A 27,963-nucleotide genomic window follows, 5' to 3' on the forward strand; every position below is an offset into this window, starting at 1 on the left:
CAACTGCATTTCCATATATATTTCCTACTGAACAATCATTCCCCCATCATTACTAAACTGATAAACCATTACCTCTTCAGCATTCGGATAATGATGTCACACCTGAAGCCCCCTGTCCCATAATGGCCTCATTAGCCATTTAAGACATTATCTGCGTGAAGGTTGTGTAAATGAAAAATGTGGTCGCTTTTCACAAGGCATTCAGCACAGGCAGATAGATAGAAGTGCAGTCACATGGTTGGAGCGCCTCCCCTGCAGCTTGCTGGAACTGAAATATTTGAATATTTCCCCCTGTCTCAAAACTTTTTTTTCCTCGGCACTGCCCTCAGTCGGAGCGCTGTGTGTGATGCCGCTGAACGCGTGGTTGCAGTGCCGCGGTCGGAGCGCTCTCTCTGCGGTTCCACAGCAATAAAAAAAAAGAAAGAAAAACGCGTGAGGTGAACAAAAGGACAGGAGCTCCATGATAAAGGACTGTATCTTGGAGAAAAGTGGCTGGCCGGAGCCCGTCAGCATGCGGGTCCTGTTGAGCGTCCTGTACCCGGTCCTTTCCCTCACCATCTTCGGATTGTATCCCTCTATGGTGAGTTTGATTTTTTGACACTTGTTCCGTTACAGAGCGAGGATGTCGTTTTCCGCGCACTAGCCTGCTAAGGGGTGAGGATGCACAACCTGTAGTTTCTCCACAGTAACCCTCGCACTGATAGATGCCACAGTTTGTTCTACGATGGTATGCCCAACTTCGCTCTAAAGTCGCAGTGCTTTAACGGGATTTAATGAGGTTCACGAATGTGCAGGAAGTACAGCACGTCGGTTTGGGTTTGGTGCGCATAGCTGCCCTTATTTCCATGAAAACTTTGAATAAATATAATGCCTGGAGCCATTCTCTAAAATGTAAACTGAAGCCGTCCCACATTTTTTCTAAATGCAGTGCTAGTTAGTAGAAAATGCGTATGGCTTATTACCAAATACACCGTGCGTTCTTTTCTTTCTTTTTTTAAATTCACCTGGGTCTGTTTTCCCAATAAGCCAAAAAACGGCCACGTAGTTAATTTGTTCAATTTCTTTATGAAAATAAAAGGAAATCATTCTTTTGTGAATAATACATTTTGGTTCGTCACCCATCTTGGCCACTTGTGGATGTCATTTCGTTTGAAAGCTGAACAGGTTGTAATGCAGTTGTGAGAGAAGGTGCACAGCATTTCACCGTAAGCTATGGGCTGTTTCCTGTCTAATAGATGTGAAGCTTCAGCCCTAAGCCACCATCCGTGCCCTATATGGTGAATACTTCAGCAGCAAAATCTTCCACAAAGGAGCGTCTCGCTCTTTTGTCAGTGACGCTGTTTCTGTCAGGATTTGTTGGTTTGTCTTTGCGTTTAACCTTCAGAAAATTGGAGGAAAGTAGAATTTCAAGTGTAGTTTTTTTGCTCAAAAATTCAAGTCTGAAGCTCAGTTTATCGAGCTCAAGGTTTTCTGTGGAGCTGTCCACTCTGTGGTGCTGAAACTGTGGTTCTTCCCAACTGGAAAACCAGAAAATCGACTTCATCCAACATTTGTATGCAGTTTCCAAAAGCGCAATAAGAACACTCTATGCTTTATTCATAGGGGTGAGTTCCTTGATCCTTTACTAGTCTTGGAACAATTAGGTGATTAATCAATTAGCGCACAGACAGAAAATGAATAGGTGGCAGTTTTTTTAATGAGTTCATTCTTTATGTCATCAAGATGACAGTGTCTCCTGCATATACGTCCTCAAAATACTGCCTCATTTTTCTCCTTCACATGATTTCATGATTCCTCTGTTCTTCATCTCTAACTTTTATCTGTATACTTTATAAGTTAATCAGTTGATTAGCTCATCCCTGCTATATACTGCATATGTTTTCATTATTTCATCACTAGTGAACTCTGTAAATCTGCTCGTTGGTATTCTCTCTATATTTTAGATGTTTTTTCTGCAAAGGCAGTTGTGGTTTCCTCTGACTATCATTCAGTTCGCTCTCTATCTTTTATCTCTTTGTGATTAAATCGATGAATACACCGTTGCCATTGAGGAGATATTGTGCTTGATCAAGAGCTGCATGCAAATTGCTTGCATGGCCCCAAAGGCCTTTCAGCTTCAGTGTTTAAAAATGATCTGGAAAGGGAAACCTTTTATGGTATTACACTAAGCTGGAAATTATTAAGCTGTCACTCACATGCTTTCAGACCTTATACATAATGCTTTCTTCAGTGTAGTAAGTGGTGGCAGCTGTTACTTCTTGGCATTTAAGTTTATTTGTTCATTCTGCCTTCATTACCCCTCAAATGTTCAGTTGGGCAACTTGAAAATAACCTTTTACAAACCAGACCTTGGACAAAGAGGCTAGAACTAAGGCTAATGGTATGAATTTTCCTTTGTTGCGGAGTGGCACAATCTGGTTTGGCAGATATTACCTCTGCAGTGTAGACAATGGATCCCTAAAGAGCTTTTGTGAGAAAATGAAATATTTGCATAGTGTAGTTTTCCCTTATGGTCTGTGCCAGCCGGGTAATTACACAGTGGCTGCTAACGGCACAGTGTTACTCTCATTATGATCAAAATGATGACTGGGATTTGTGTTTTATGATTACACGTGATAGTCTGCACCCAGAGGACGTATCGATTGAAGAAGAACGAGAGACGTAATTGACCTGAAGAGTCTGACATCAGTCCTGATGCCAAAAATTAAACTGCCCACTTCAAATTCAACACCCATATCTTTCCTCATAGTCCAAGCTAATAGCAGCAATTTTGTCTATAAATAATCACACAGTGCTTTTATGTAAGGTGTTACGTGTTAACATGTTTTAGCGAGTGCTTAACACGATAGGCTTTTTTTTTTCATGGCGAGGCTTAAAGTAATCAATGACTGACATGTCTTTTGCGACAAAAGGGGCAATGCTGTTTCCTGTGGAAAGTTTTTTCTTGGTGAGACAAAAACAGCAAATCCCTGTCAGTTTCCTTAGAATAATTAATTCTTCTTTGGATATAAATGACAAATGATGTGCACGACTGCACAAAACATAACTGGTGTGAATAATGTGAATTTTTCTGGGGATTTTGTTACAACACCAGTGGGATGGAGCTTTGTGTAGGCACTTGCCCTCTCTGGTAGCCATTGTGAGTAGGTGGCAGGCAGGAGTACACAACCTGCAGGAACACACACACACACACACACACACACACACACACACACACACACACACACACACACACACACACACACACACACAGAGTCCAAATAGTCCCTTTTATTAATATAAATGCCAGGTTTGTCAGTTTACAGAGATGCTGTTTTCAGCCTCAGTTTTGGCTGAAATGTTTCAGGTCACTTAATCAGGTTTTGATCACATATGAATAATATGAAATGAAAAATGATCATGGGTGCATGGGAGAGCATACTGTGACTGATCCAACACTGATCATTAATCATCTTAAACACAGAAAGGCATTTATGTAGCTATTGTTTTGCGGGGCTGAAGGAGGCTATCTGTCAGGAACTGATGTTGTCTCTTGCTTGTTTGAAATCAGTTTTTCAGCTTGGATTAGCATTTATATGGATGATACACTCCGGGAAATTTGTTGAGCACAGATGCCATATCAAAAGATGAGAGGTGCCATAGGCACACACCTACTCATATCCACACAGTGGTTAAACAATGGAGGTTTTACACTTCACATGACTATTTCCACCAGGAGCTAAATTAAAAATGACATCTTCTAACTATGTGTCAACATAAACCAACCAAACTGTTAGCCACAAGTCGGCACGCAAAGTCATTAGTCTGATGCTGCTTGTTTCATGATGGAAGCAGGAAGGAGGTTGTCAGGGCTCTTGGACTGGAAATAAAGAAAGCAAGTCACCGATGATGGATGGGGACAGTTTGTGCAAACAGCAGGATAAATATGAGGCACTTTTTGGACTAAGAGATGTTAGACCTTTCGAGTCACTGAGAGGTTGTAATGACTTTTCTGTCAGTTTTTAAAAAAAAAAAAAATAGTTTTGTACCTGTCTGTTGAGAAGTATGTGGCAGGCTGACGGAAGAATTCAGTTGACCTTGTGTTTGTAGCGGTTGAATTCATCCTTTTGTTTAGCAGCACGGTGTCTAAATACAGACAACTATAGACACCCACAAACAAGCCCTGAAGAAGTTTTTACTTTTGCACCTTTGCTTCTCCCTTTTCTGGCGACTGGCCATCATATTCACTCAAAAACAGATACTTACCAAGAGATTGCAGTTATGTGGGCAATTATCAATCGCTTAAAGTTTCCATCTTTTTTTATATAGGTGATGATTATAACTCTTGAAGTGACATTTCCTCGTTTTATTTTACTTGTAGTTTTTTTCCCCTCTCATCTGAGTGACTGCAGCTTAGTTAATAATAAGTCTAAGCATAATTACAGGAGTTGAAACATGATGTTGAAACTACCAGGGGCATAGTTACAGCCCTCTCCCTGTTCCCCTTTTGATTACTATAATTACAGCCCAAGCGGTCTGTATATCAGCTGCATATTACTGGATAAGAGCTGAAAGGCTTAACATGAGAGGACTGGAAGACCTTTTTAGCCTGGAAAAATGGATCTTATACTTTCAGAGGTATTTAGAGCCAGATAAAGACAATAATTCCTGATGTCTTACTTAGATGCAGACAAACTGGAGCAGAGTTGAGTTTTTAGACTGATGTCAATAATTTAAATAGTCATTAGAGTCAAAGTAAACATGCATCAGAATGCATGAATTTCTTTCTAAGCGGTGTTTACCAGATGTGTTTCTAAAATGGGCCAATAATAGGATTGTTCTTAGTAGAGATAGGCATGTCTCCAAAAAGAACATTTTTGAAAGAGCAGGTTTGAAAGGTTGCCTCTGAACAAACCACAAGATATTTCAAAAGACATTTGGAACAACATCCTTGGGCAGAAAAGAGCAAAGTGGAGATGTTTTAATGTGCACCACCTCATACCAGCTGTCAAGCACCGTGGTGGAGGCGTAATGATTTGATGAGAATCTGGGCATATTGCAGTCGGTGACTAAGCCTTGAACTCCTCTGTATACCAGAATACCAATGCTACAGCCAACTGTGAGGCCATCTGTGACAGTTAAGGTGTGATCTAGAGTGGGTCTTGGAGGAAGACAGTGATCCCAAGCACAGCAGCAAAAATCCAACAGCATGGCTGAAAAAGAGAAGAATCAAAGTGTTGCAATGACCCAGTCAAAGTCCAAACCTCAACCAAACTGAAATGCTATGGTGGGACCTCGAGAGAGCTATGTGCAAACAAAAGCCCTTAAACCTCAATGAACTCAAGCATCCATCCATTCGCTTCCGCTTATCCTTTTCAGGATCGCAGAGGATGCTGGAGCCTATCCCAGCTGTCATAGGGCGAGAGGTGGGGTACACCCTGGACAGGTCGCCAGTCTGTCGCAGGGCCAACACACAGAGACAGACAACCATTCGCTCTCACATTCACTTCCACTTTCACACCTATGGGCAATTTAGGTTGATCAATTAACCTAACCCCACTAATTGCATGTCTTTGGACTGTGGGAGGAAGCCAGACTCAAGCACTCAAGCAATGCTGTAAAAAAAAAAACAGTCACAACAATCACTTTTAGTTTTTGCTGTTACGTTTAACAGGGTTCTACTAGCTTTTGAGTCAGGGCTTTATTTGGCTTAATATGTTTTCATATGACTGTTGCCTGCTACAACACAGCTGAAACTTTCATGGACCTCAAATGTGCATCATTATAAAGCCACTCATGTGCTTTACTGTCAGTGTTTATTTAATACACTTGTTCACAAGCGTTTTGCCCAGTACATAGGCACTGGAGCAGGAGGAATAAATGTGCCGTGAAATTGGTCTTTATATTTTTGGAACTTGAACTTGAACGGGTGCTAATGTTGGAATCCAACTGGGGACCTTTTGCTTTTTAGGTAGAGATGTAAACTACCTTACAGCCTTTTGTTCAAAGTGCAAAAGAGCTGCAAGATCAGTAACATTACAACAATGAATCTGTACATTCTTTAGTACTGAACAGAAAAGATAACAATCGTTTAAAAGGTATTTCCCCATTCATCAGGTATACGAGTTTGCTCTTGGTGCAGATGCTGTAACATCTAGAATCCAGAATGATGACTCCTTATGCACGAATGGGTCACACAGCAGGTTTCTGTAGTTGCTGTGGTGGTTTGAGTGCAGTTCCAGCTCCAGCATCAAAGATGGAGAAGTGAGGGTCACCGTTGAAGCCTCTAGGTGCCACCTTGTCTTCTGTGTATCAGAGGATTCCTTTCATGGGTTCCTCAGCAGCAGCCTCAGCAGCATTCTTAATGTTGCTGTACTTAGCGGGCTTTTCCAGATAGTGTGGTTGATGACAGACCCTTTGGGAAAAGATACATGGGAATTCATATCAGTCAGTTAACATTCAGCTTGTAGATAACCTTGCCAACAGCTTTGGTGGCTTCAGTGGAGGTGGGAATGATTTTATCGGAGACCGTCTCTCTGTATTTTACCAGATGAAGTTAAATTCCAAGCCTGATTAAGCATGTTTGTTATAGTCTGCAACCAATGTTGTGCATGTAACTGATAACAGATGTTGTAGAGCGCATTACAGCAGACAGGCACACAATCAGTGTTACATGCTTGCTCTTATAATATAATTCCAGAAACTCTTCAATATCAGTGACTGATCTTAGTACAGTTCAGTGTACTCATTTTTAACATGCAACAAAATACAGAGTTTAACAGGTTACGCTATAATAGGACAAAGATTGTTTAGGGTTAAGGTTAAGCAAAGAGTCATTTGAATTAATTGTGTACAAAATAGATCAGTACAAGTCCAAAGTCTGAAGTTTAACCATCAGGTATTGCTTTTTTTCTTCAAAATCATTTCTTTCTTCTTCCACTCGTCAGCACACACACCCAGCTTTCATAAGAGAGAATCTCACCAATTCCTTCATTGGCAGTGGCCTCAGACAACCTTAAAGAGTTTAAAAAGTATTTACCAACCTACATACTGCTATACACTGGCAGTACTGTCCATATCTATATATGCTGCTTTATTGGAGCCAACTAGTATAAGCATATTCCCAAAAAGTTGTTAAGAGACATTTTAAGGAACTCATTAACTGAAGTAGAAATGTTGGAGTTCAGTTTAAGGAAAGTAGTTAGAGCAAATAAATTGCAACACAACTTCAAAGAACCGCCTGAAATGCACTGAACATACTAATATGATGGTTTTTGTGGGTAAAAGGCAGTTTTTAGACTTCGTGCTCTCTTGCTTTTACATCAGGATTTGGACCAGAGGCGGACATTTCTCTTCCCAAGGGGTCACATGAGAAACTGGGAGTGTTATGATGGGCTGCATCAATAAGCTGAACTCAGTTCTGCTCAATGTTAATTTTATCTCTTTATAAACAGTTACTGGTGAGAGTAGATGTTACAATAAGCAAATAAAAATATGAACTAAGCAAAATGTTCAAAATTTTGAAGACTTTTAACTTTATCCAGTGTGCTATTGCTATAGTTCTTGTAGTTTAATTACTTCATCTGCTGTTTTTCAGTTCCCTTTCCTTTGTTACTGAGTAAAATACAGTCTTTTTTGGGACTGAAAAGTTCATTGTCTGAACAATATCTGCCTTCCATTCTGCATCTGAGAGCTCTGGAAATCCATAATTTCTTTCTCACAAAACTGAGGTCCTATGCTCTTTTTAGTACTTTGCCCATCCTGAGCTACCTGACAGATATGTGGTGGCCTATGTTACCATGTTCAATCTCGTAGTGCAACAAAGTATTTGTGATTCTCTTGCCCTGATTAAGTTAATTTGTTAACATCAGCGACATGCACGACACATCCTGGTGTATAATAGAATTAAACAATACCAATTTCAGGGTTCACTTCAGTCCTTTTATCTTCTATTGTATCTGCTTCAAAAGTCCTACATTTTCCAGTCAGATTCAGACACCCAGCAGTTGTAAAACCTACTAGTTTGTCCCATTTCAGCCCAAGCCTGTCCATGCATGCAGTTGAACAAATTACTCCCTGTCCTATTCTCTTTCACTGATCACACTGCTGCTAGCTCTTCCTAAAATCAAATGTTTTATTCTCCTATGTACGAAGATGAGTAACTGGGTTGTGTAATGGACACTACATCACAGCTTTCATCCAGAGACGAGAAGAAAAAGACAACATTTTCAGCTAAAGCTCCTTGGACCACCTTGTTACGCTTTGCCTGGAGAGGCAAATACATTAGAAATTCTTCTTTTTTTTCTATTAGCACATCAGAGTCCACCAAATACTCTTTGATAAATTGACCGCTACATCCCTGCAGTGCAAAGCTTGGTAAAAAAAAAAAAAATAGTGCTTGCTGCTTTTACAGTTTTGCTAGCAAAGATTCAGATCTCTATTTTTGCTCTACATTATTGGTCAACTTATTCTGCTTCTCTGTCTTTAGTCTTGTAATGGAGATCCAGATTGTAAAATCCTTAAACACACAATCACACAGCGTTACCTCTTGCTTCTTTGAGTGAGTACTTAGGCCAGTGTTTCTCAACCACTATCACATAGGTGTGCCATAAGAAATGATCAGGTGTGCCGATGAAGATTGTCTGGTTCCAGCGGTTAGTACTCTAAGCGACCAGTGTGGGTAGCGGGAGAACAATTACATTCTCTACCACTAGAGGGCAGTACAACTACCTGCTCTAATTCAAGGGGATGCCAACTGCCACTAAAACAGAAGAAGAAGAAGAAGACGATATTACATAATTGTCATCCTGTGAGTGAGAAAATACATTATAGCAATAGATAAATATTTGAGAAGAAAAATTAGTCAATATGACCTGGATGACCTGGAAGAAAATTCCGACCCAGATGAAGGCCCGAGCTTGAGTAGTGGTCAGCAGAAAGCAAAAAAGGTACACTGGGGACAAACCGAGCCAATTCCGCTATGCCTGGTGCACGTGGTTTATCAGTATGCTTTTTGTGACATTTTTGTTTGGTGGTGTGTTTTACAAAAAAAGCAGAAAAAAATAGTAAAGCATGTTATTGTTTTGATAAATATGCAAAATTACAGTTATTTGCTTGCATTCCTGATCAGAACCATTTGGGTTAGTGGTTGAATATTAAGCTTGATTAATTTCTGACTTTTTACAGGAATCCAGTGTGGCTGCTCAAATGTTGGTATGAAAACGTAGTTCAGTGAATTCACTTTTTTGTACGTTTTAAATATATTTCAAAATGATTTGAAATCATATAAATTTCTAAAGCACAGTATGGCGAGCTCTCACCTTCAAAATAAAAGCAACATAACCATATTGTGATTGGGATTTTCCACAAAACTGCAAATAACAGTATAGGCATTCTCTGATGGGGAGTTTTTAAAAGAGTGTTTGTTGACTGAAATGGGACAAACTGCTTGATGTATACTTATTTACATTTTAATCCTAATTTTCCTGACTACACACCGACTGGTTATGGAGAATCAGAAGACCAGATGTGGTCTAGGGGCTGCACAGCACCCAGGTCTAAATTTGTACTAGAAGAATCTGCGTTGTAGCTTCAGCATCCTACCCATCCTACTGACACCACCACCACCGTAGAGCATAATTAGGAGGCGAGAATTCAAAGGGTACTAAAGAGCAAGAATTCGTAAAATGTGACCATCTACAGATTCTGTGACATTAATATGGCAGCAGTGTCCTTTTTCAAAGATTCAACCTTCTTATGTAATACTAATGAGCATGCTCTCATTTTTACCCTTAGAAGCTGCCAAGACATGTAATTGCTAATGACACAGATTTGATTTGAACATCAATTAAATGGAGATTCTTTTGTGGCAGACTGCTTTACAAGATTTACTATACATTAACTTTAAAATAATCCTCGTTGGGTCCTGAGACTGGATGTGAGTGGCATTTCAAAAAGGCTCCATAGCTTTAGCTCTTATGAATCAGCTGAATGTGGACACTCCTGACAAAGACCGAAAGAACAAAGATTCTAGTCTTGGCACCCAGCATCCGCATGCTTTTCTCAGCGTATCCCAAAATAAATTTACATGGGAGATCTCCTTAGTATTCTGCTTGTGTATGCATGTGCCATTCACAGTGGCCTGAAGCTGTCCACTGGCCTTACTTCACTGATAATGTTTGATGACCGTTTCATTATCATCCTCCGTGGTGCCTATGACTGACATGTCATCATATTCAGTAAGAAGACTCATCGAAGTACCCCCCCGGAGAAGAAGCACAGGCGTGTGAACAAGATAATGCTGTGGTTCATTCAGAGACTGTCTAGGGCAAAATGTGCAGAGCGCCTGCAAAATTATCTATTCAATCGTCTCTTCACTGGGGTCAGAAAAGGCAAGAAGGTAGCACGCCTCTAGAAAAAATAATCTCGCTGCCTTTCACTATAGTCACATCTGAGAGAAAAGATGGCTTTTGCTTTTTGCTGCGTCTTCTTTTCCTCCCTTTTTTACTCCACAGTATGCGGCATCTCTTTGTCACTATCTTTCCGAAACCCTTTTTTGGTTTTAGGATTATTGCTGCTCTTTCTCCTGTGTTTTGGGGCGTCACCATTTGTCAGCGCTGTTTTGGATGTCTGCATTAGACTGCTTACAGACTGCACATGCAAGTTCATCTTCCCGTGCCATTAGAGTTAAAATGTTAAGTCATTTAAGCCGTATGATCATCAGTTACAGCACCGACATGCGCATTCCACTCCACTTGCCTCCAATACCCTGGTGGCTTTTTGTTTGGACAGGCTGATAGATGACTGGAGAGATAGCATCTGTTTAGGTCTCTGTCTTGTCGCAGGCAGAACGGCAGCCTTATTGTGATATGAGATTTAGCTTTGCCGGTATCACTGGCAGCTAGATTTGTTTCTATACATATTTACGGGTCTTTTAATGTCACACAATGCCAGCTTTAATCTGAGTTTAAAGACAGGAAATGCAAAGAATATGGGAAACTTTTCAAACATGTATGTTTGCCGTAACTTCGTGGAATTCAAATGTTCGACAACATAATGGACAAAGACGAGCTGTAGTGACAACTAGTAAAGTTAAGGTGTGTGACAGTGAAGGGATTTCCAGTCTGTCACCTTCTTCTGTCAAGACTTCACACTGTGGAGATGGAAGTGCCACTTCAGACATTACCATCTGAGAATGAACCTCATATAGTCATAACTCCATATTTTACAGTACTGTGACAAACAAGTGATGACAGCTTATCAGAATTAGACTATTTGTGGCTTTTCTGCAGCTCTGACTGATACTGTTGAGGGAGTCAGTTACCTTGCTATTAATCTGTATTTATAACGCATTGATTTCTGCTGCTGTCAATGACAAGCTTTTAATTTTTTCAGCCCCAGCATCTCACCTGGTTTATTCCTCTGAGGGGTTGCTCACAGACTCATACTGCTAGAGCGTAGCAAATAGAATAAGCCATCATGAAAATGGCTAAAGAAATTATATCAAGAGACCAAAGCGATACACAGCAGGGGGAAGGGGGGTTCATTTAGTGCAGACAGTCAGCTATGGTATATAGACTTGCTGTGAATCTTGGCAGCGGCTAATACAGATCTAATCCCCTGAACGGCTACCCTGAGGTACCCTTGAGCAAGGTACCATCCCCACACGCTGCTCCCCGGGCGCTGCACTGGTGGCTGCCCACTGCTTCACTGAGTGAATGGGTTAAATGCAGAGAAGAATTTCCCCACGGGGATCAATAAAAGTGTACATTATTAGATCTACTCAGCACTGAACAAAATCATTCCGCTGCTAGAGCCCAGCTAGTTTTGCACACAAGGGTGCACTTGAAAAAGAGCTACAGTATCCTCTATCAAGTTATACCTGCTGTGACTTTATAGAAATGCTTGCAAAGAAAAAAAAAGTCCAGAATTCAACGTGCAAATTTATCCGGATAAACTGATCACAACTCACAAACAAGGGGAAAAAAATTTTAAATGCAAAAGAAAAGTGCAAGAGGGCAGAGACCAGATCAGGACAGAAATGCAATCATTAATGGAAGTGATTGAAATCTAATGACTCTAGCTAAGTCTCCCAAATCTTTTGAATTAAAAAGGTTAATGAAGAAACAGTTAAAGGCAAATGAGTAGTAGCCAAGGTGGAGGTTCAGTTAGGTGTGAAGCTGGCAGAATGTATGATTACACTATTCATGGTTATACCAACTAAACTCAAGATGAACTCTGTTAAGATGGAATCAGTTTTGCTCAAAATTATTTGATCTCTTTTTAAGTTTATTGGTCCAACCACAACAGTCCCAGTTTCCCATATGGCACTTGTTCATCCATGACTTGATATATTTACAGCACAAAGGGAGCAAGACAGAAACATTCACAGACAATGCAGAAAATACTTCAAGTAAGACAGGACTATCTACACTGAAGGCTAAATTGAGAAGAGGATATGGGGAATGCAATCAATAAAGTCCAACAGGGAGGTGTGTGGATCTGTCAGTTAGCCATATACAGGGGTTAAGGTTAGAGGGTTAGGGAAAAGTGTGGACTGGCTCTCTATTTAAAGGGAATTTCTGATTCCAAGGGGTGTTCTTCCTTGGCAGGCCATGCAGAAACTGGTTTAAGCCAGTGCTAAGGTGAGTCTACCTCTGACAGTCTACCTCTGGATGCTGACCCCGCTAATCTTTTGGCGAAACTCTCCCAGAGTAGCCTTGCTGGTGAAGTCCAATGCATCAGTTCCTCTCCATGGCTGCAGCTCAGGAGGTAGAGCAGCTCTTTCACTATTTGACAGGTTGATAGTTCAATCCCTGGCTGCTCCAGTCTGCATCCTAGATCCTTGCACAATACTGAACTTCTACTGCTCTCTGTTATGTGTATCAGGGTATGAATGTTAGGAAGCAAGTACTTGGGCATTGAAAAAACTGCTTGCATAAATGGGGGGCAATGAAGTATGTTGTATTGAGTGCTTTTTGTAGGATAGAAACGCACAATACTATATGAGAACCAGTGTATTTGGCTAGCTTATTACTTTAGTGGCCAGGAAAAGAATAAGCCCCAGGGATCTGTTTCTTTTTAAAGGGAATCTATAAAGACCATTGAAGATATGTCATAATTATTTGGAATCATTTAACCTTAAAGGGTATCCAAAAGCAAAATGCAAGAGAATACTAAATATTAAAGGAAAACAGGGAGCATTAAACTAGTACTCAAGCAAAAAGTCACAAATGCTAAAAATGAATGGGGAACTCATTATAAAGACAAAACAGAAGAGAAGCACGTAAAACCAGTCTAACGTAACCTTCGTAATCATAAAGTAATCAAGCAGGAAATAAACAAAAGATAACTGACACCAGAGGCTAACCTAAGAGTGATAACAGACAGTGTCGCACAGAAGACACAAACAGACAAACGAGGCCGAGGAAACACAAATAGGGAGATCTCACAAGGCTCGAATGACAACAAGAAGCCAAACAAACATCAGAACTCAATAATTTCACAAGAACTAAGACTCAGAATCACTAAAGTCAAAAATCATCATTAGAATGACAAACTAAAGCAAGAATCAAAATTCTAAAACTATTTGAAACACTAAATCCACAACTGAGAACCAAACAGAAACCCAAAACTCGAATGCAGTGTATTAACCAAGAATCCAACAGCAAAGCCCTTGGACCATGAAAGGACAATACAATTACGCATTTCAACATACAAACTTGATTCTGGTGGTGCAAGGCAACAAACAGGCAATTACTTTTTTTCTCTTTGTGATTTCTCGTGAATTCCCCATGAGGTGTAGAACAAACTGTATGCACTAATGTGAGATGTGACTGGAGGTTTGTGTTGAATCATCTCCTTGTTTACTCACTCACTGTTCTGTATATAATGGACACACATTGGTTCACTCAGCAGTGACAAGTAAATTGAGATGTATTAACCATGATTAGTTTATATCATTACTGTTTGCAATTTGGTGGTCGCGTTGAGCTTTTGTAAAGCACAGTGTATTGTACTGAGGTATTTTAGGCAGATGACACTGACCTGCTTTTTCTGTGTATACATTAACCAATTACTATAAATATAAAGAATCATATTAGAAGGTTGTTGACCAGCATATGTTCAGCCTTTACTGAAAGCCTTGTTTTTCTCAAACTCACAAATGTCAGTCCCACAGTAAGAAAAGGGCAGGGGATCATTAACGTAATAACTAAGATTCATAATCTACATTACATTTTAAGAAATCCCACCATTCTTCCATGAGATTGTGAGATGTTTTGTGCTGAAATTATCAAACCATTGTAATTTCACAGCCCCTTGCATGAGCAGCAAGCTTTGTTTCAGCAGAAGATGCAGCTGTTCAGGACCGCTGGGCAAAAATAAATATTGGTAGCAATATAAGTGATAAACAAGCAGTTACAGTAAACTAGTCAATAAACCATAAAAACAACAGACAAAACAATCAACATGAAGCTAGTGAAATGACATCAGTATTGCATGTCATATTATGTGAGGGGTGCCTCCATTCTTTTCCTGTCATCGGCTTATTGCTTGTTGGCCTGATGACGGATCCAGTACTGTAAATGTCACTCTGGAATTCACTAAGACATAAAAGGTTTAGGGGCAAATTCACTGTTCATTCAGGCAGCCTGACACAAGTCCAACAATAAAGAGGACCAGAAGTGAGACTGATTTTGTGGGCGGCAATAAAAGCAACGAAAACAATTCATTCATTACTTAGGTGTTGTGTAATCTTTGAGTCAATAAATCAAGACCAGCAAACATTGTTTACATCTATGTTGAATGAACACATTTGTAATAAAAGTTAAAATATTACGAGTTTTGATGATTGCTGATCTGACTTGGAGACAGGTACATAGTTGTTAAATGGGTCCAGTAAAGGTTTGTTCTTTCATTTCACTGTGTTATTATGTCATGATGTGTTTTCTGCATTGAAACACTCTTCTACATGTTGTGTTTTAGTGCAGAAACTTCCAAATCTCCCAGGAAGCAGGAAGCTGTAGTAAACAGTCTAAATCTGTCAGTAGACACAATAAAATGTCAAAAGGGGCTTTCTTTCAAATGACATGAACCGAGATTTGCTATTTATTAAGGACTTTCTTTGGATTTGTGAGGTCACTCAGAGAGTAGGAGGCTATAGAGACAGTTTCATATTGAAACATATTATTTAAAAGCTCAGATATTATTGAAAATCCTCAATCTTAGTCACATAGAAAAATAAATGTTTATAACAGGTTTGTTAAAAATTGAGTGCTTTCACAAAATCGTCTGTGCCTATGTTAGCATGTGTCATAGGTTTTTACTCCGGTTTGTTATAAATCATGGGGAAATAACAAACTCTGGGCTTGCTTGCTGGTTTCGACTGTAAACATATTGAAAGCTGGCACAAAATAGTGTCTGTTGGCAACCTAACTCCAGAAATATTGATGACTGCTGTAAATCATCCTTTCAAAAATCCATGAGTCAAACCTTGGCAAAGACACATAGGGAGATCAAGTATGAGAACAACTGCAGGAAACAGTTGTTCTCATACTGTGTCTTGTGTGCGTGTTAAATACTGCATGTGACCACTCATGCAATTCTGCGCTCATGTCTATGATTCCTGCAAGGAGAGCGATACCTCGCTGGATGAGCGGGCAGAGCTTTCGGCTGCTGGACGCTGTTTTGTAAGGATGATAAATGACTGAGCTTTGGTGTGCAGAGCTGTGAAACCCCATGTAGCCTTGGAGCAAGATCTTCTTGTATTTAGTGTTTTGGAGGAAGAATATATCGGAAAATTAGTGTTTGCCTCATCGGCTACACGGCAGCACAAGTAAAACACAATGTCACTGTGCTGAACAAGCTAAAAACATCGTCCCTTATTAATGATACGGCACCCCTGGTGTCGTTGCCCACCTCTCAATTTTAAATACACGTAGACGTTGAGGCCTATCAGGAGGGGCTATGCGCTTACCTGCTGCTCTCTGGCAGGTAGCTCCATGCGCTCCTGGGTTTTAAATGCACCTTAGAACACACATGCATCAACAATACAATGAGCGGGTGGAGGGAGGTTTGGAGTCTTCACACACCCCCATTCTCTGCGGCCTGCTGGAGCGGGGGGGCTGGGAGGAGGAGTTGGCCATCCAACTGGGATCTGGAGTGTGGGGCCTCCCTGCTGCTGCGGAGTCGGGGCGGTCTGCCTCTCCCCACTGCAGGGAAAAGGGTAACACCACCTGGGTCTGGGTGCAGTTCCCCCTCCAGGGGCAAGGGTACCTAGACCCGGTTTGTAGAGTACGCTTGGGGAGTGTGATCGTGTGTACAGCGTCTCTTTATGTCTGTCTCCACGTTGGTTGAGTGTGGAGTAAGTGCATATGAGAGCATGAGGGTGGGAATGGATGTTTGTATCTGTGTGTGCCTGTATGTCTGTGTCTATATGTCAGGTTGGGTATCAGACGCCACCTCTCTGGGGACACCTCAGGCCCTCCAAGGTATGGAGGCCTATCTCCCCCCACCACCACTTCCCCTGCCGGTGGCAGACGCCCTCAGACATCAGTGCGTTGGTGGTTCTTGGTGTCCGGGGATGGGCGTCCAGGCTCACTCCTTGGTGGCTGCTTGTCGGGGCCTGGAGCCTGGGGCTTGCTCGGGCCACTTCGGGGATGGGGTGTCCTCGGCCTCTCGGCCTGGGGCTCGGTCACTCTGGTGCAGCTGGCTGCCGGCGGAGCTCACGGGCGCGTCACTGCAACTCCCCCTGGCTTCTGCTCCGCGGCTGCTGAGTGACCCCTCATCTGAGACTCTCCTCAGCTCTTTCTGGGACAGTGGCGCGGCTGCCCCTCTGTTGGTCTTCCTTGGTCTCTTGAGTTCTGGGGGCCTCTGGATGTCTGGAGTTTTGATCTCCTCCATACCTGCTTCATGCCCTGGAGGACGGGGCTGTGGCTCCTCACACCCTCTAGCAGATCATTACATGAAGGAACCTTTTAAATACAAGCGCGCTCACGCTCACAGGTGTACACACGTGGACTCACACACACATACACCCTTTTGGGCTTCTTCCTCAAAGCACACTGTGCACTGTCGATCTTACGTGCTGCACAATAATGTTTAATATTTAGTATTTACTGTTATATTCCCATAAATCATCATGATGTTGTTTATTGTATTGCTCTCGTTTTCTTCTGCTTGTTTTCTTTTTTCTTTCTCAACAGGTGATCCAGGTGATTGATATATGTATTTTTTTCTCAGCTTATTCTGTTGGTTTTTGTTTTTTGCCCTTTATCCCCGTCCCTCTTCTCCGCAGTTTTTCCCCCTCTTCCTTTCTCCCCTTTCTTTTCCTCATTCAAGTCTGTCCCGTATCTAGCAAGTGAAAATAAAAAAATAAATAAAATAAACAAATCAAATAGAATCAAATAGACCATCCCAGGCTGGGATGGTCAATTTGGTAAAGTAAATAAAGTAAATCCGTTGGGCATCTTTCTTTGCCTTTAGACAATAATTCTGATGGCAAAAGAACCAAACGGGACAGGCAAAAAAAACCCAACATTTTAATGATACGGCAGTAGCTCGCCATGTTTAGATATGTACATCGTGTTGGACGTTACTGTAAAAGATTTGTTACACTTCTTTATAGCTGTGCTGTCTTGCATTAGTAGGCAGCTTTAATAAATCAATATTTAGCAATCAATAGTTAAGCATCAGTGAGATGGACTGCACTGCCCTAGTTTTTTAATGTTTTTGCTTTTGCAACTTTTTGCAATTTTCTTTCATTTTTCCTCAGTACATTTTGAATGCCTACCTGTTTATTCCTCATCTCAGCATTTTGTGCTTACTGTACAAAGTACTTCTTTGTCAGCAATGTTCTGTTTTCTTTCCCTTTTTCAGATGTTGTTTACCTACATAACCACCTCTTCAACTCTTCTGTCTATTCATATCCCTCCTCTTCCCATTTTTTTTTCTTCAGATGTCAGATTACAGTGAATGAGAAGGTTTACAAGCACATAAATATTTATATCATTACAAATGCATCTAATGGCTCCTCTGTCTGTTTGCTTTACTGGAGAGTCAGCTAAATCTCTATAGCTAGAGAGTGCATGGCCCCGAGTCCTATGAATAATTGAAAAAAGGTACTTGAAGCTACGTAAGTTACACACAGTTCAAAGCTGTCAGAGTTTCATAGATGACTTTTAGATCTGTTGTGTTACTTTATTAAGAGTATTTGATTCTGGTCATATATTATGCATTATACTGAGATATTCCCATAGTTTAAACATGATAACATAACAGTTCAGTAAAAACTTACTTAAAAGTTGGGGAATAGTGTCAAAAAATGTATCCACGCAGAGATTAAACAAGAAAAGACCGAAGGGATTGCTGACAAATCGATGTGTTAGAAGCTATTCTGACAGATGTGGTGAAAAGTATTGCACTCAACACAGGTTAATTGACATCCTTGAATTGCCTTATCCAATCATGGCAAGCATGACAGCAGGCTAGTAAGGGCTTAAGTTTCTCCACACATTGATGTTGGCGTGTGCACAGGCGCAGGAGCAATACTCTGAATACTGTACTGTGTGTATAGGAACCTTGCAGAATAGAGGCCTTTCTTGACCTTTCCAAAAAAACAGAGTTGCTATGTGTGCTCTAAATGTAAGTTACTAATGTTTAGCAGTTTTATTTACTAGCTTACTGCTACCAATAGTGACCAAACCCAGTATCAAGATTAATTCCAAAGCTAAACAGCATTTCTTTTTGATTTTCAGGTGTTATTAAATTCAGAGTGGATTACTATACTACACACCAGCGTAGCCAACACAAGCTTTAGGTGTGCGACACCTGCTCAGACTGGCCAGACAAACTGCACATCCCCAAAAAATAAAAGTCACAAATCTGATTACTGATATTGGTCCATAAAATCACAGAAAGTGCAAAAGACTGATTTAGCAGCTTTAGTTGATGAAGCAATGGACACATGCCTCTTAAACTACCTCTTGTAAAATTATAAAGTAATATTTAATATTTTTAGGCTTTCTCTCATTCCCTTTCATTCTACAACTACCTGCACTTGATTACAAACTTACATTTCTATAAATGTTCGTAAAAATCAAGCTGAGCGTCACTTCAGGCAAGTCATGTAGTCATGTATCATATACTGCATGGGACATAGGTAGTTACAACAAGTGAAGGATGTCAGACCTTAGTCTATACATATTCCATATATATACTAGAGTATATGTAATATATTATCCATCCTTAGACTCTACATATATTTGTTGGGTCTTACAGACTATCGGTCCAAAGGAGGGCTGGCAGGTGTACAGCTCAGCCCAGGATGCTGATGGGCGCTGCATCTGCACAGTGGTGGCACCAGAACAAAGCCTGTGCTCTAGAGACGCCAAGAGCAGACAGCTCCGCCAGCTACTAGAGAAGGTAAACACACGATTTTACCACACACCTGCACACACACGTTGTTTTATAAAGGATAGGAATAAAGACGTAACAAGTCTCTATAAGCTTTATTTTCCTTTCATCTCCCGATACAAGGTATTTTATTGTGAAATTTAACTGAAGTGGGGTGCTGCTAGGCCTTTCCAGGATTTTTTTTTCTCTTTTCAACAATAGCCCATTACAAATTTCAGGCACACACAGGCTCACCAGGGAAACCCATCAAAGTGCCTTTCAGTTAGCTGCGCTGGCTGGAAAGAAGGAAAGAACAGAAGACGTCATATATTTACTTTACAACCATATCATGGACTGTAGCTAGTGTCTCAGTGTGTGCATTGGAACCCCCGTTCCAGTTTTAACGTGGCTTCTTTTATTCTAGGTGCAGAACATGTCTCAGTCCATTGAGGTGCTGAACCTGCGCACTCAGAGGGATTTCCAGTATGTCATGAAGATGGAAAACCAGATGAAGGGTCTGAGAACCAAGTTCAGACAGATTGAGGATGACAGGAAATCCATCATAGCCAGAAATTTCCAGGTGTTTTATTTTTACCTGGTTAATGTTCAGTGGATCTTTGTGTTTTGTTTTCATTTATGTGAATTAGTTGTTTTTATGCCTTTCTGTACCATGAATCTGTTAAAGTGTAAACAGGCTCAGTATCTTTTCTCATGCAAGTCTTTACATAAGTTCAATCTAACAGTTCTTTTAACTTAATATATTTCAAAGAAGAGAAAACCAAGAAATACTAAGTCATGAAAGGGTTTACTAGTTGAGTTAATTGACACTGTGAATAGAAAGCCACTGTTGTCCGAGGCTTAATTTAGTGCAGTTGGCTAATAACTACCCTACAGATTCCCTTGAATTTTCACCATAATAATAAAAATGTATAGCATATTTACCACAAACCCTTCAGAAATCATTCAGAAAGGGTTCAAATCTTAGATTTCTTTTCGCTGCTGTCACTGCCCTGTGTGGATTGTACTGGACAGCTGGTAGGGGAGTAGGATTATTTCTGGTGTGGCAAATTGTCTGACACCAAATGAACTGAAAGATTCGCAACAAGCAGCTGGAAAATCAGAAATTGAGCTGTTGGTTGACCACCAACAAATTCCAATGTCATTGTATCATTGCAAATAGGAAATTGGTCCATTTCCTTGTGTTTAATAGTACTAGATGTCAGTGCTAGCATTACTTTATTCTTTCATGTAAGGCTGACTGTTCTACTACAGTACAATAAAACTCTACCATGGACATTTCCTGACATACAGTAATTTCGTTTCTTCCTAACTTTTGCACCTATCCGCGATCTCCCACCTCTTCCCCTTTGTTTCTCATCTCTGCTGCTGTCATTTCTGTAGGAGCTTAAGGACAAGATGGACGAGCTGAAGCCGTTGATCCCTGTGTTGGAGCAGTATAAGATGGATGCTGCACTCATCTCTCAGTTCAAGGATGAGATCAGAAACCTGTCTGCGGTGTTGACAGGCATACAGGAGGAACTTGGGGCGTATGACTACGATGAGCTTTATCAGCGAGTCCTGCGACTAGACAGTCGGCTCCGCAGCTGTATGGGCAAGCTGAGTGAGTAGTGTGCACTGCATTTTGCTGATAGTACAAAAAGTTTGAATTCTTCTTGTTATCACAATAAACTAAAATAAGAAGCCACATGTGTACTGAGAAAACTGTGCTCATCTAAAAATAATACTACTGTGTGTGGTAAAAACAATGGCATTAGTATGTTGTAACAAGTTCACATAGGAGTATTAATGTTATAGGTGCTGCCACAAACGATTATTTTGATAGTCGACTAGTCACCGATTATTTTTGCGATTAGTCGACTAATCAGATCATCATCCATTGGACGTACAGCGTACAGCTTATTGCACCAGCAGCATCTGGTCTTATATAACTATCATTAGCTTACAGCTTGAAGTGTTTGAGGTGCTAACTAAAAATAAAGACAAGATGGTAGTTTATTAATTTTTAATGAAATTTGCAGATTGTTTCGGTGAAGTTTAATAAACTCCTTGCTTTCTAAAATATAACAGGACACCAGAGTATATTCTCCAGCGTCTCACACTTCTGATAATCAGCTGTCTGCTTGACAGTTTTAGCTGTGCAAAAACTATAACTTTAATCTCAGCCAAACCGATTTACTCAGGAACAAATAAAATACTAAAAGCCAAACAATAACATTTTTAAGTTATCTAAGTGACTTATATATATGTTTAACCTGACTAGCGAAAGACGGCGGTGGGTTTGAAAACGATTTGCCGGGAGTCCGGTGTTCTCACGGCTCTAGTTAGCCTTGCCCCCGCCTAGCTAACGAGCTAGTGGGTAACAGACGTCTCCGAAAACGTCGGAGCGCTTTTGAAAATATGTGGTGTCTTGATAAACTGGGCAGATATTTGAGGTTTACACAGCTACATTCAAGCCTGAAAATATGTTAAACGTTTATTTTGTGACCCAGAAAGAATAATAAGAGTAAAGTTAAAACTAACTAGCTGCCGCCATTGTTGACAACTGCGCTGGGCTGCGCTATGAATTCTGGGACACAGCTTCTTCTTCTTCGGGGTTTAACGGCAGCTGGCATACTTGTACATGCAGTGCTGCCATCTTCTGTTTCAGTCCGTTATTACACTCTTAAATCCTACTACCGGTACTCATTCCTGCGTCCTTTGTGATCTTACAAAGCTTCAAACGATGCGTCGACTATTAAATTAGTCGTCGACGATTTTAATAGTCGACATAATCGTGACTAGTCGACTAATCGTGGCAGCCCTAGTTGCCATCATGGTGTACTTGTGAGTAATCCTGCTAAAGAAATTAACCACCTAGGGAAATGCACAGTGCTGTGCTTAAGTCTAGAGCCATCGCTCATTTCTGTGTATGTTGCTAGGACAACAGGAAAATAGTGCAGCAACTTATTCAAACATGTGGAAAACAAAAGTAACTAGTTCTATTTGGTATGACCACCTTCATTTTTCATCACAGTCTGAACTGTCTTAGACAAGTTTTATTGTAACTTCTTTAAGTAGTCTTCTTGAACTAATACTGTTACTGTTTATGAGAAAGACCCGAGATGCAAGCACAGGCTGTGATGCGAGTGAACTTTATTCCAAAAGGTGAAAATGCAAGCAGAAGCAGAGAATGTCCAGGACAGAACTAAGAGCACAGCCCATTCTCACTCCTGACGCATAATATACCAACGATTTGTCACATTCCAAGGCGTTCCATGGAAATGCGAAAGGTGACCTTCTGTGTTCCTATGCTACGCGCTGGATTGTGGATGAAATCGAACAGAATGACACTCCCGCAGTAAAACACGTTCCAGCCGTGTAACCCTAACCATAACCTTATCCCTAATCTTAACCACCACATTAATCGTGTTAGATAGTGTTTTCCAAAGTGATTTAAGTAACAGAAACGTAAATGTGTAGATTCATTTCTCTCATGTTTCCTCATTTTTCCGAACTCGTAAAATAGGGACCTGTTGGGTGACCGTAAGCGCAATATACCGATGATTTGTCACCTAGCGTAAAATGTTACGCTTTGGGAGTGAGAACGTGTTGACAGACTGACAGAAATCAGAGACAAGATACTGACAGGGAACAGAGGGAACATACGGGCAGGGATGACTAGACTAGACTAAAGAGAAGAAGCTCAGAACCAAAACCGAAGAACTAGGAAAATTTTACCAGAATACATAACCAGAATAAACAAGAACATAAGATAATGTTAATTAATACAAAACACACAGTTACATTGTGTGTTTTCTTATGCAGACATGCTTTTACAGCAGTTTTAGAATCACTGTCATGTTGAAAAATGAAGCCTTTACCATTTAGATGTTTTCCAGATGGATCAAAATCCAGCATCACTTGCCTGCATCAATGATTGCATCAGTTCTGAAAAAATCCCCAAGACCACTGAAATGCAGCCCAAATGACAGAGCCCCCACGGTGTTTTACAGATAGCTGTACCTCTCTTCTGATCTCCTCCATATATATTGACAACATATTGAACCAAAAATGTGGATTCATCACTCCATCACCTGTTGCGTGAGATTTTCAGTCCAGTTTTTGTGTAACGTGGCATACTGCGTTTTCCTTCATTAAGAAAGGCAGCCACTCTTCCACTGAGACCATTGGTGATGAGGCTTCACCAAACAGTAGATGGATCAGCTGAACTGCCAGACGCAACTTGAGGGTTGTATCCTGAAACCCTAGAAAATCAGTGAGGTGCAGGAAATGGACTGAAAATGAGTGAAAAAAAAACAGCCAATGTCCAAAGAAAACCTCCAGAAGGCTTTAAGAGAATCTGGATTAAATTGTTCAAGATCACTTAAAAATGACACAAACATCTGGCTCTTTGGAAGCAAAATATATAAAAAATGAGCAGGGGCTTTACACTTGCACACAGTTTCACAAAGTACTTTAATATAATATAATTAATATAACCAAAGCTTCAAAATCTTTGAATGTCCAACTTCAGATACTTTTACTATTCTTTGCTTATTTCTTGTTACATCTCAGAGTGACAAATGTTGCTCTGAGATATAACAACTGTGAGAAATAAAAAACCTTGTGAATGTCAGTGTGTTTCATCTAGAATTCATGCTGGTGAAAGACATTTTTTAAGGACTGCTGTAATGTTTGGCCTTTAACATTAAATGTTCTAAAATCTCTAACTGAGGGAAGTGAGAGTAATGTGCCATGCCTAATTTCTTCCTAATGGGCCAAAAAGCAAGCACTTTGTGCCTTTAATATCTACAAGCACAGTTTCTCCCGGGAAGTTAAGCTATTAATTAGTACAGTAGGCAACATTCAAATTACATGGTGACTTTCAGGGATCTGTTTTCTTATGCTTTGAGTGGGGGGCAAAGTGAACAAGCAGAAGATGGATTTCTTAATATGATGGCAATTTTAATGACACTTGTTCCGTACTTGAAGATCAACCATCCATTACTAATTGTGCTTAAATCAAGCCTGTTATAACTTACCAAAATAACAGGTGGAGGAGGTCTGCATAGAGAAAGAGATGTGTACATTTTTAATCTTCAGATACTCTAAAGAACTGTGCACTAGACATAAGTTGAGTTTCCTTTAGCTACAAACCTCTTCAACCTGAGCCTGAGGTTGGGAAGAGTCCCACAGCTCTGGAAAACCTCCTGTGTTGTACCAGTGCCAAAGACTTCACGCCCCAAGGACCTCAACAGCTACAGGCCGGTGGCTCTGACATCCCACCTGATGAAGACCCTGGAGCGGTTGGTCCTGGCTCAGCTTCGGCGCCTAACAAGCTCATCACTGGACCCACTTCAGTTTGCCTACCAGCCTGGCATTGGAGCGGATGATGCCGTCATTCACCTCCTACATCGTTCCCTCGCTCACCTGGAGACCGCTGGAAGCACTGTGAGAATCATGTTCTTTGATTTCTCCAGTGCCTTCAACACTATTCTTCCCTCGGTTCTAAAGGACAAGCTGGTGAACTCTGGAGTGGACCATCACCTCACTACCTGGATCCTGGACTACCTCACCGACCGACCACAGTATGTGAGGGCTCAGGGCTGTGTGTCGGACAGGGTCGTCTGCAGTACGGGGGCCCCACAGGGAACGGTTCTGGCTCCGTTCCTCTTCACCATCTACACTGCAGACTTCTCCCACAATTCCACCCAGTGCTTCCTGCAGAAGTTCTCTGATGACTCTGCAATAGTCGGCCTCATCACTGATGGGGACGACAAGGAGTACAGAGGACTGACTCAAGACTTTGTGGACTGGTGCCAGCTGAACTACCTCCAGATCAACGCCAGTAAAACCAAGGAACTGGTGGTAGACTTCCGCAGGCACAAGCATTCTCCACTACAACCACTGAACATCCAGGGTATGGACATTGAGGCTGTGGACAGCTACAGGTACCTTGGTGTTCATCTGAACAACAGACTGGACTGGACTCATAACTCAGACGCCCTCTACAGGAAAGGGCAGAGCAGGCTGTACCTGCTGCGGAGACTCAGGTCGTTTGGGGTGGAGGGCCCACTCCTGAAGACCTTCTATGACTCTGTGGTGGCTTCTGCTATCTTTTATGGTGTGGTCTGCTGGGGCGGCAGCATCTCTGCTGGGGACAGGAAGAGACTGAACAGGGTGATCCGAAGGGCCAGCTCTGTTCTAGGATGCCCTCTGGACCCAGTGGAGGTGGTGAGTGACAGGAGAATGGCGGCTAAGCTGTCATCCCTGTTGGACAACGTCTCCCACCCCATGCAGCAGACTGTGACAGCACTGAGCAGCTCCTTCAGTGGGAGACTCCGGCACCCACGGTGTGGGACGGAGAGATTTCGCAGGTCTTTCCTCCCCACTGCTGTCAGACTCCATAATAAAGACTTTAACTGAACAAACACACACATCCACACGTGTGCAATAACACTAAGTGCAATAATCTTTTCTGGCATCGTTGTATTTTTACTCAGTTGTATATAGCATTCGTATTCTATTTTTATCTTATTGTATATTTTTATTCTATTTTATTCTACTGTATATAGTATATTATTTTATTCTATTCTGTACAGCTGTGTACTGTATTTATTCTTATTGTATTCTAATTTTTGCGTCATAACTTTTGCACTGTCCACTTCCTGCTGTGACAAAACAAATTTCCCACGTGTGGGACTAATAAAGGTTATCTTATCTTATCTTATCTTAAAACATCAGTTGTGTAATTCTGTTTTAAGTTAAATTAAGCATCTTGCTTCTGCTGCTACCTTAGTATGCACGGAGGGCACACTCTGTGGTGGAACAGGCATGAAATTGGCTTCAGAAATCTAGTTAGAGACAAAAAGCACCACAGCACATCTTATCGCTGCATTTCTTTATTAACAGCGTGTGGGAAATTAATGAAAATCACTGGACCTGTTACAATAAAGACATCTGGAACCCGGTTTGGGGCATGGATGACTGATCCTCTCGCATCAACCAGAAACAACAGGGTGAGTTATGAGAGCATGAGGGTGCGATGCATTTAATATCAGCGATGTGCTCTGTTGTTAAAGTGGGCAGAATATCACAGCAATTTAAGAAGAGGCTTGCATTTATAGATGGGGTTTTGATTTATTTATTTATTTTTGGGAGGGGTGATTTTAAAAAGATGTACGATGTGGGGTTTTTTCATAATATCAAGAATGATTCAGATTTGATTTTGTATTGCTGATGGCTGATTCTAACCATCTGTCCTCTCCATCATCTCTTGTTAGGTTTGGTATATGGACAGCTACAGCAATAGCAAGATTGTACGTGAATACAAGACAATGGAAGACTTTGTAGCAGGGGTGGTTTCTCGAACCTACAGCCTCCCCTTTAAATGGGAGGGAACAAATCACATGGTCTACAATGGATCGCTTTATTACAACAAGTACCAGAGCAACATCATTGTCAAGTATAACTTCGAGACGGGCAGCGTGCTGGCCCAGCGAGCTTTGGAATTTGCCGGCTTCTACAACATGTACCCATATACGTGGGGGGGATACTCTGACATCGACGTCATGGCTGATGAACTGGGAATGTGGGTTGTGTACGCAACCAATCAAAATGCTGGAAATGTTGTCATCTCTCAGATCGACCCTGACACTCTGCAGGTCCTAAAGACTTGGACCACCGAATATTCCAAAAGGAACGCAGGTGAATCTTTCATGATCTGCGGGACACTTTATATTACTAATTCTCACCTGTCGGGAGCAAAGGTTTACTACGCTTACTCTACCAAGACTTCAACCTATGAATACATAGACATTCCTTTCCACAACCAGTACTTTCACATCTCCATGCTCGACTACAATGCCAGAGAGAGGGCGCTGTACGCTTGGAATAATGGGCATCAGGTAATATTTAATGTGACCCTTTTTCATGTCATAAAAACTGATGATGATTCTTAAGTGTGATACTTTTCAACTACAACTACAGCACCATCGTTTGTGATACAAGGACCTCCTTATTGACCATGTTTTCTTCTATTTGAAATGGACTGTGGTTTCTTTACTTCGCATTACTTGAACTTTTCTAATTTTTGCCTCTGGATTCTTGGCTGACTTGAGCATGGACTTTAATGCTTTACTGAAAAACATGCTATACAGTTTATACACATTTCCGTTGCTGCTGATCAGACTAGTATGCCTTATTTGCTAAGTGTCAGGTCTGCCAGCACAAGACGCTTTTGCATGAATGTTAACATTTTGTCCACAGTGATTTGCTATGACATGACTGTGTTTTGTTGCAAAATTGTTACTTGCTTTACATACAGTGTTTGCTTTCTTTGTCTTATTAAAATTCTATTTAAAAGTATTTAAACCTTGAAAGTAACGTATTAATGATTGTAAAATGTAGTTGCCATTCTTTTAAAGATGGCCCTGTAAGATATTATTGTTATGTATGTCTCTGTGGAAGAACATTTGTATTTTTTATAAAACCAAAACCATGAGACTATATCGGCGCATTTTCATTAAAACGAATTATTGTACATTTCATTCAAATTATTTTGTCTGCTAAAAATGAATATCGCCCCTGATC

General features: G+C 40.9%; 1 protein-coding gene across 1 annotated transcript; it reads left to right on the plus strand.

Annotated features, from left to right (window-relative positions):
- Positions 1-320: 320 nt before the first annotated feature.
- Positions 321-27,920, plus strand: olfm3a (olfactomedin 3a). The gene is made up of 6 exons (XM_085467758.1): positions 321-580; positions 19,258-19,401; positions 19,796-19,951; positions 20,773-20,992; positions 26,284-26,390; positions 26,655-27,920. Exons 1-6 carry the CDS (start codon positions 461-463, stop codon positions 27,330-27,332), a joined length of 1,425 nt encoding a protein of 474 aa, XP_085323884.1. The 5' UTR covers positions 321-460; the 3' UTR covers positions 27,333-27,920.
- Positions 27,921-27,963: the final 43 nt, after the last annotated feature.

The sequence above is a fragment of the Copadichromis virginalis genome, linkage group LG9, assembly GCF_057382275.1.
Source record: "Copadichromis virginalis isolate Kocher_CV1m ecotype Utaka linkage group LG9, C_Virginalis_male_GT1.1, whole genome shotgun sequence".
Classification (NCBI taxonomy): Eukaryota; Metazoa; Chordata; class Actinopteri; order Cichliformes; family Cichlidae; genus Copadichromis; species Copadichromis virginalis.

Bases quoted from the DNA above. Each gene is read 5' to 3' on its own strand.
- olfm3a (XM_085467758.1), top strand. From the start codon at position 461: ATGATAAAGGACTGTATCTTGGAGAAAAGTGGCTGGCCGGAGCCCGTC. The intron at 19,952-20,772 runs GTGTTTTATTTT...TCATTTCTGTAG, and splicing joins TCATAGCCAGAAATTTCCAG to GAGCTTAAGGACAAGATGGA. The intron at 20,993-26,283 runs GTGAGTAGTGTG...CTTTATTAACAG, and splicing joins CAGCTGTATGGGCAAGCTGA to CGTGTGGGAAATTAATGAAA.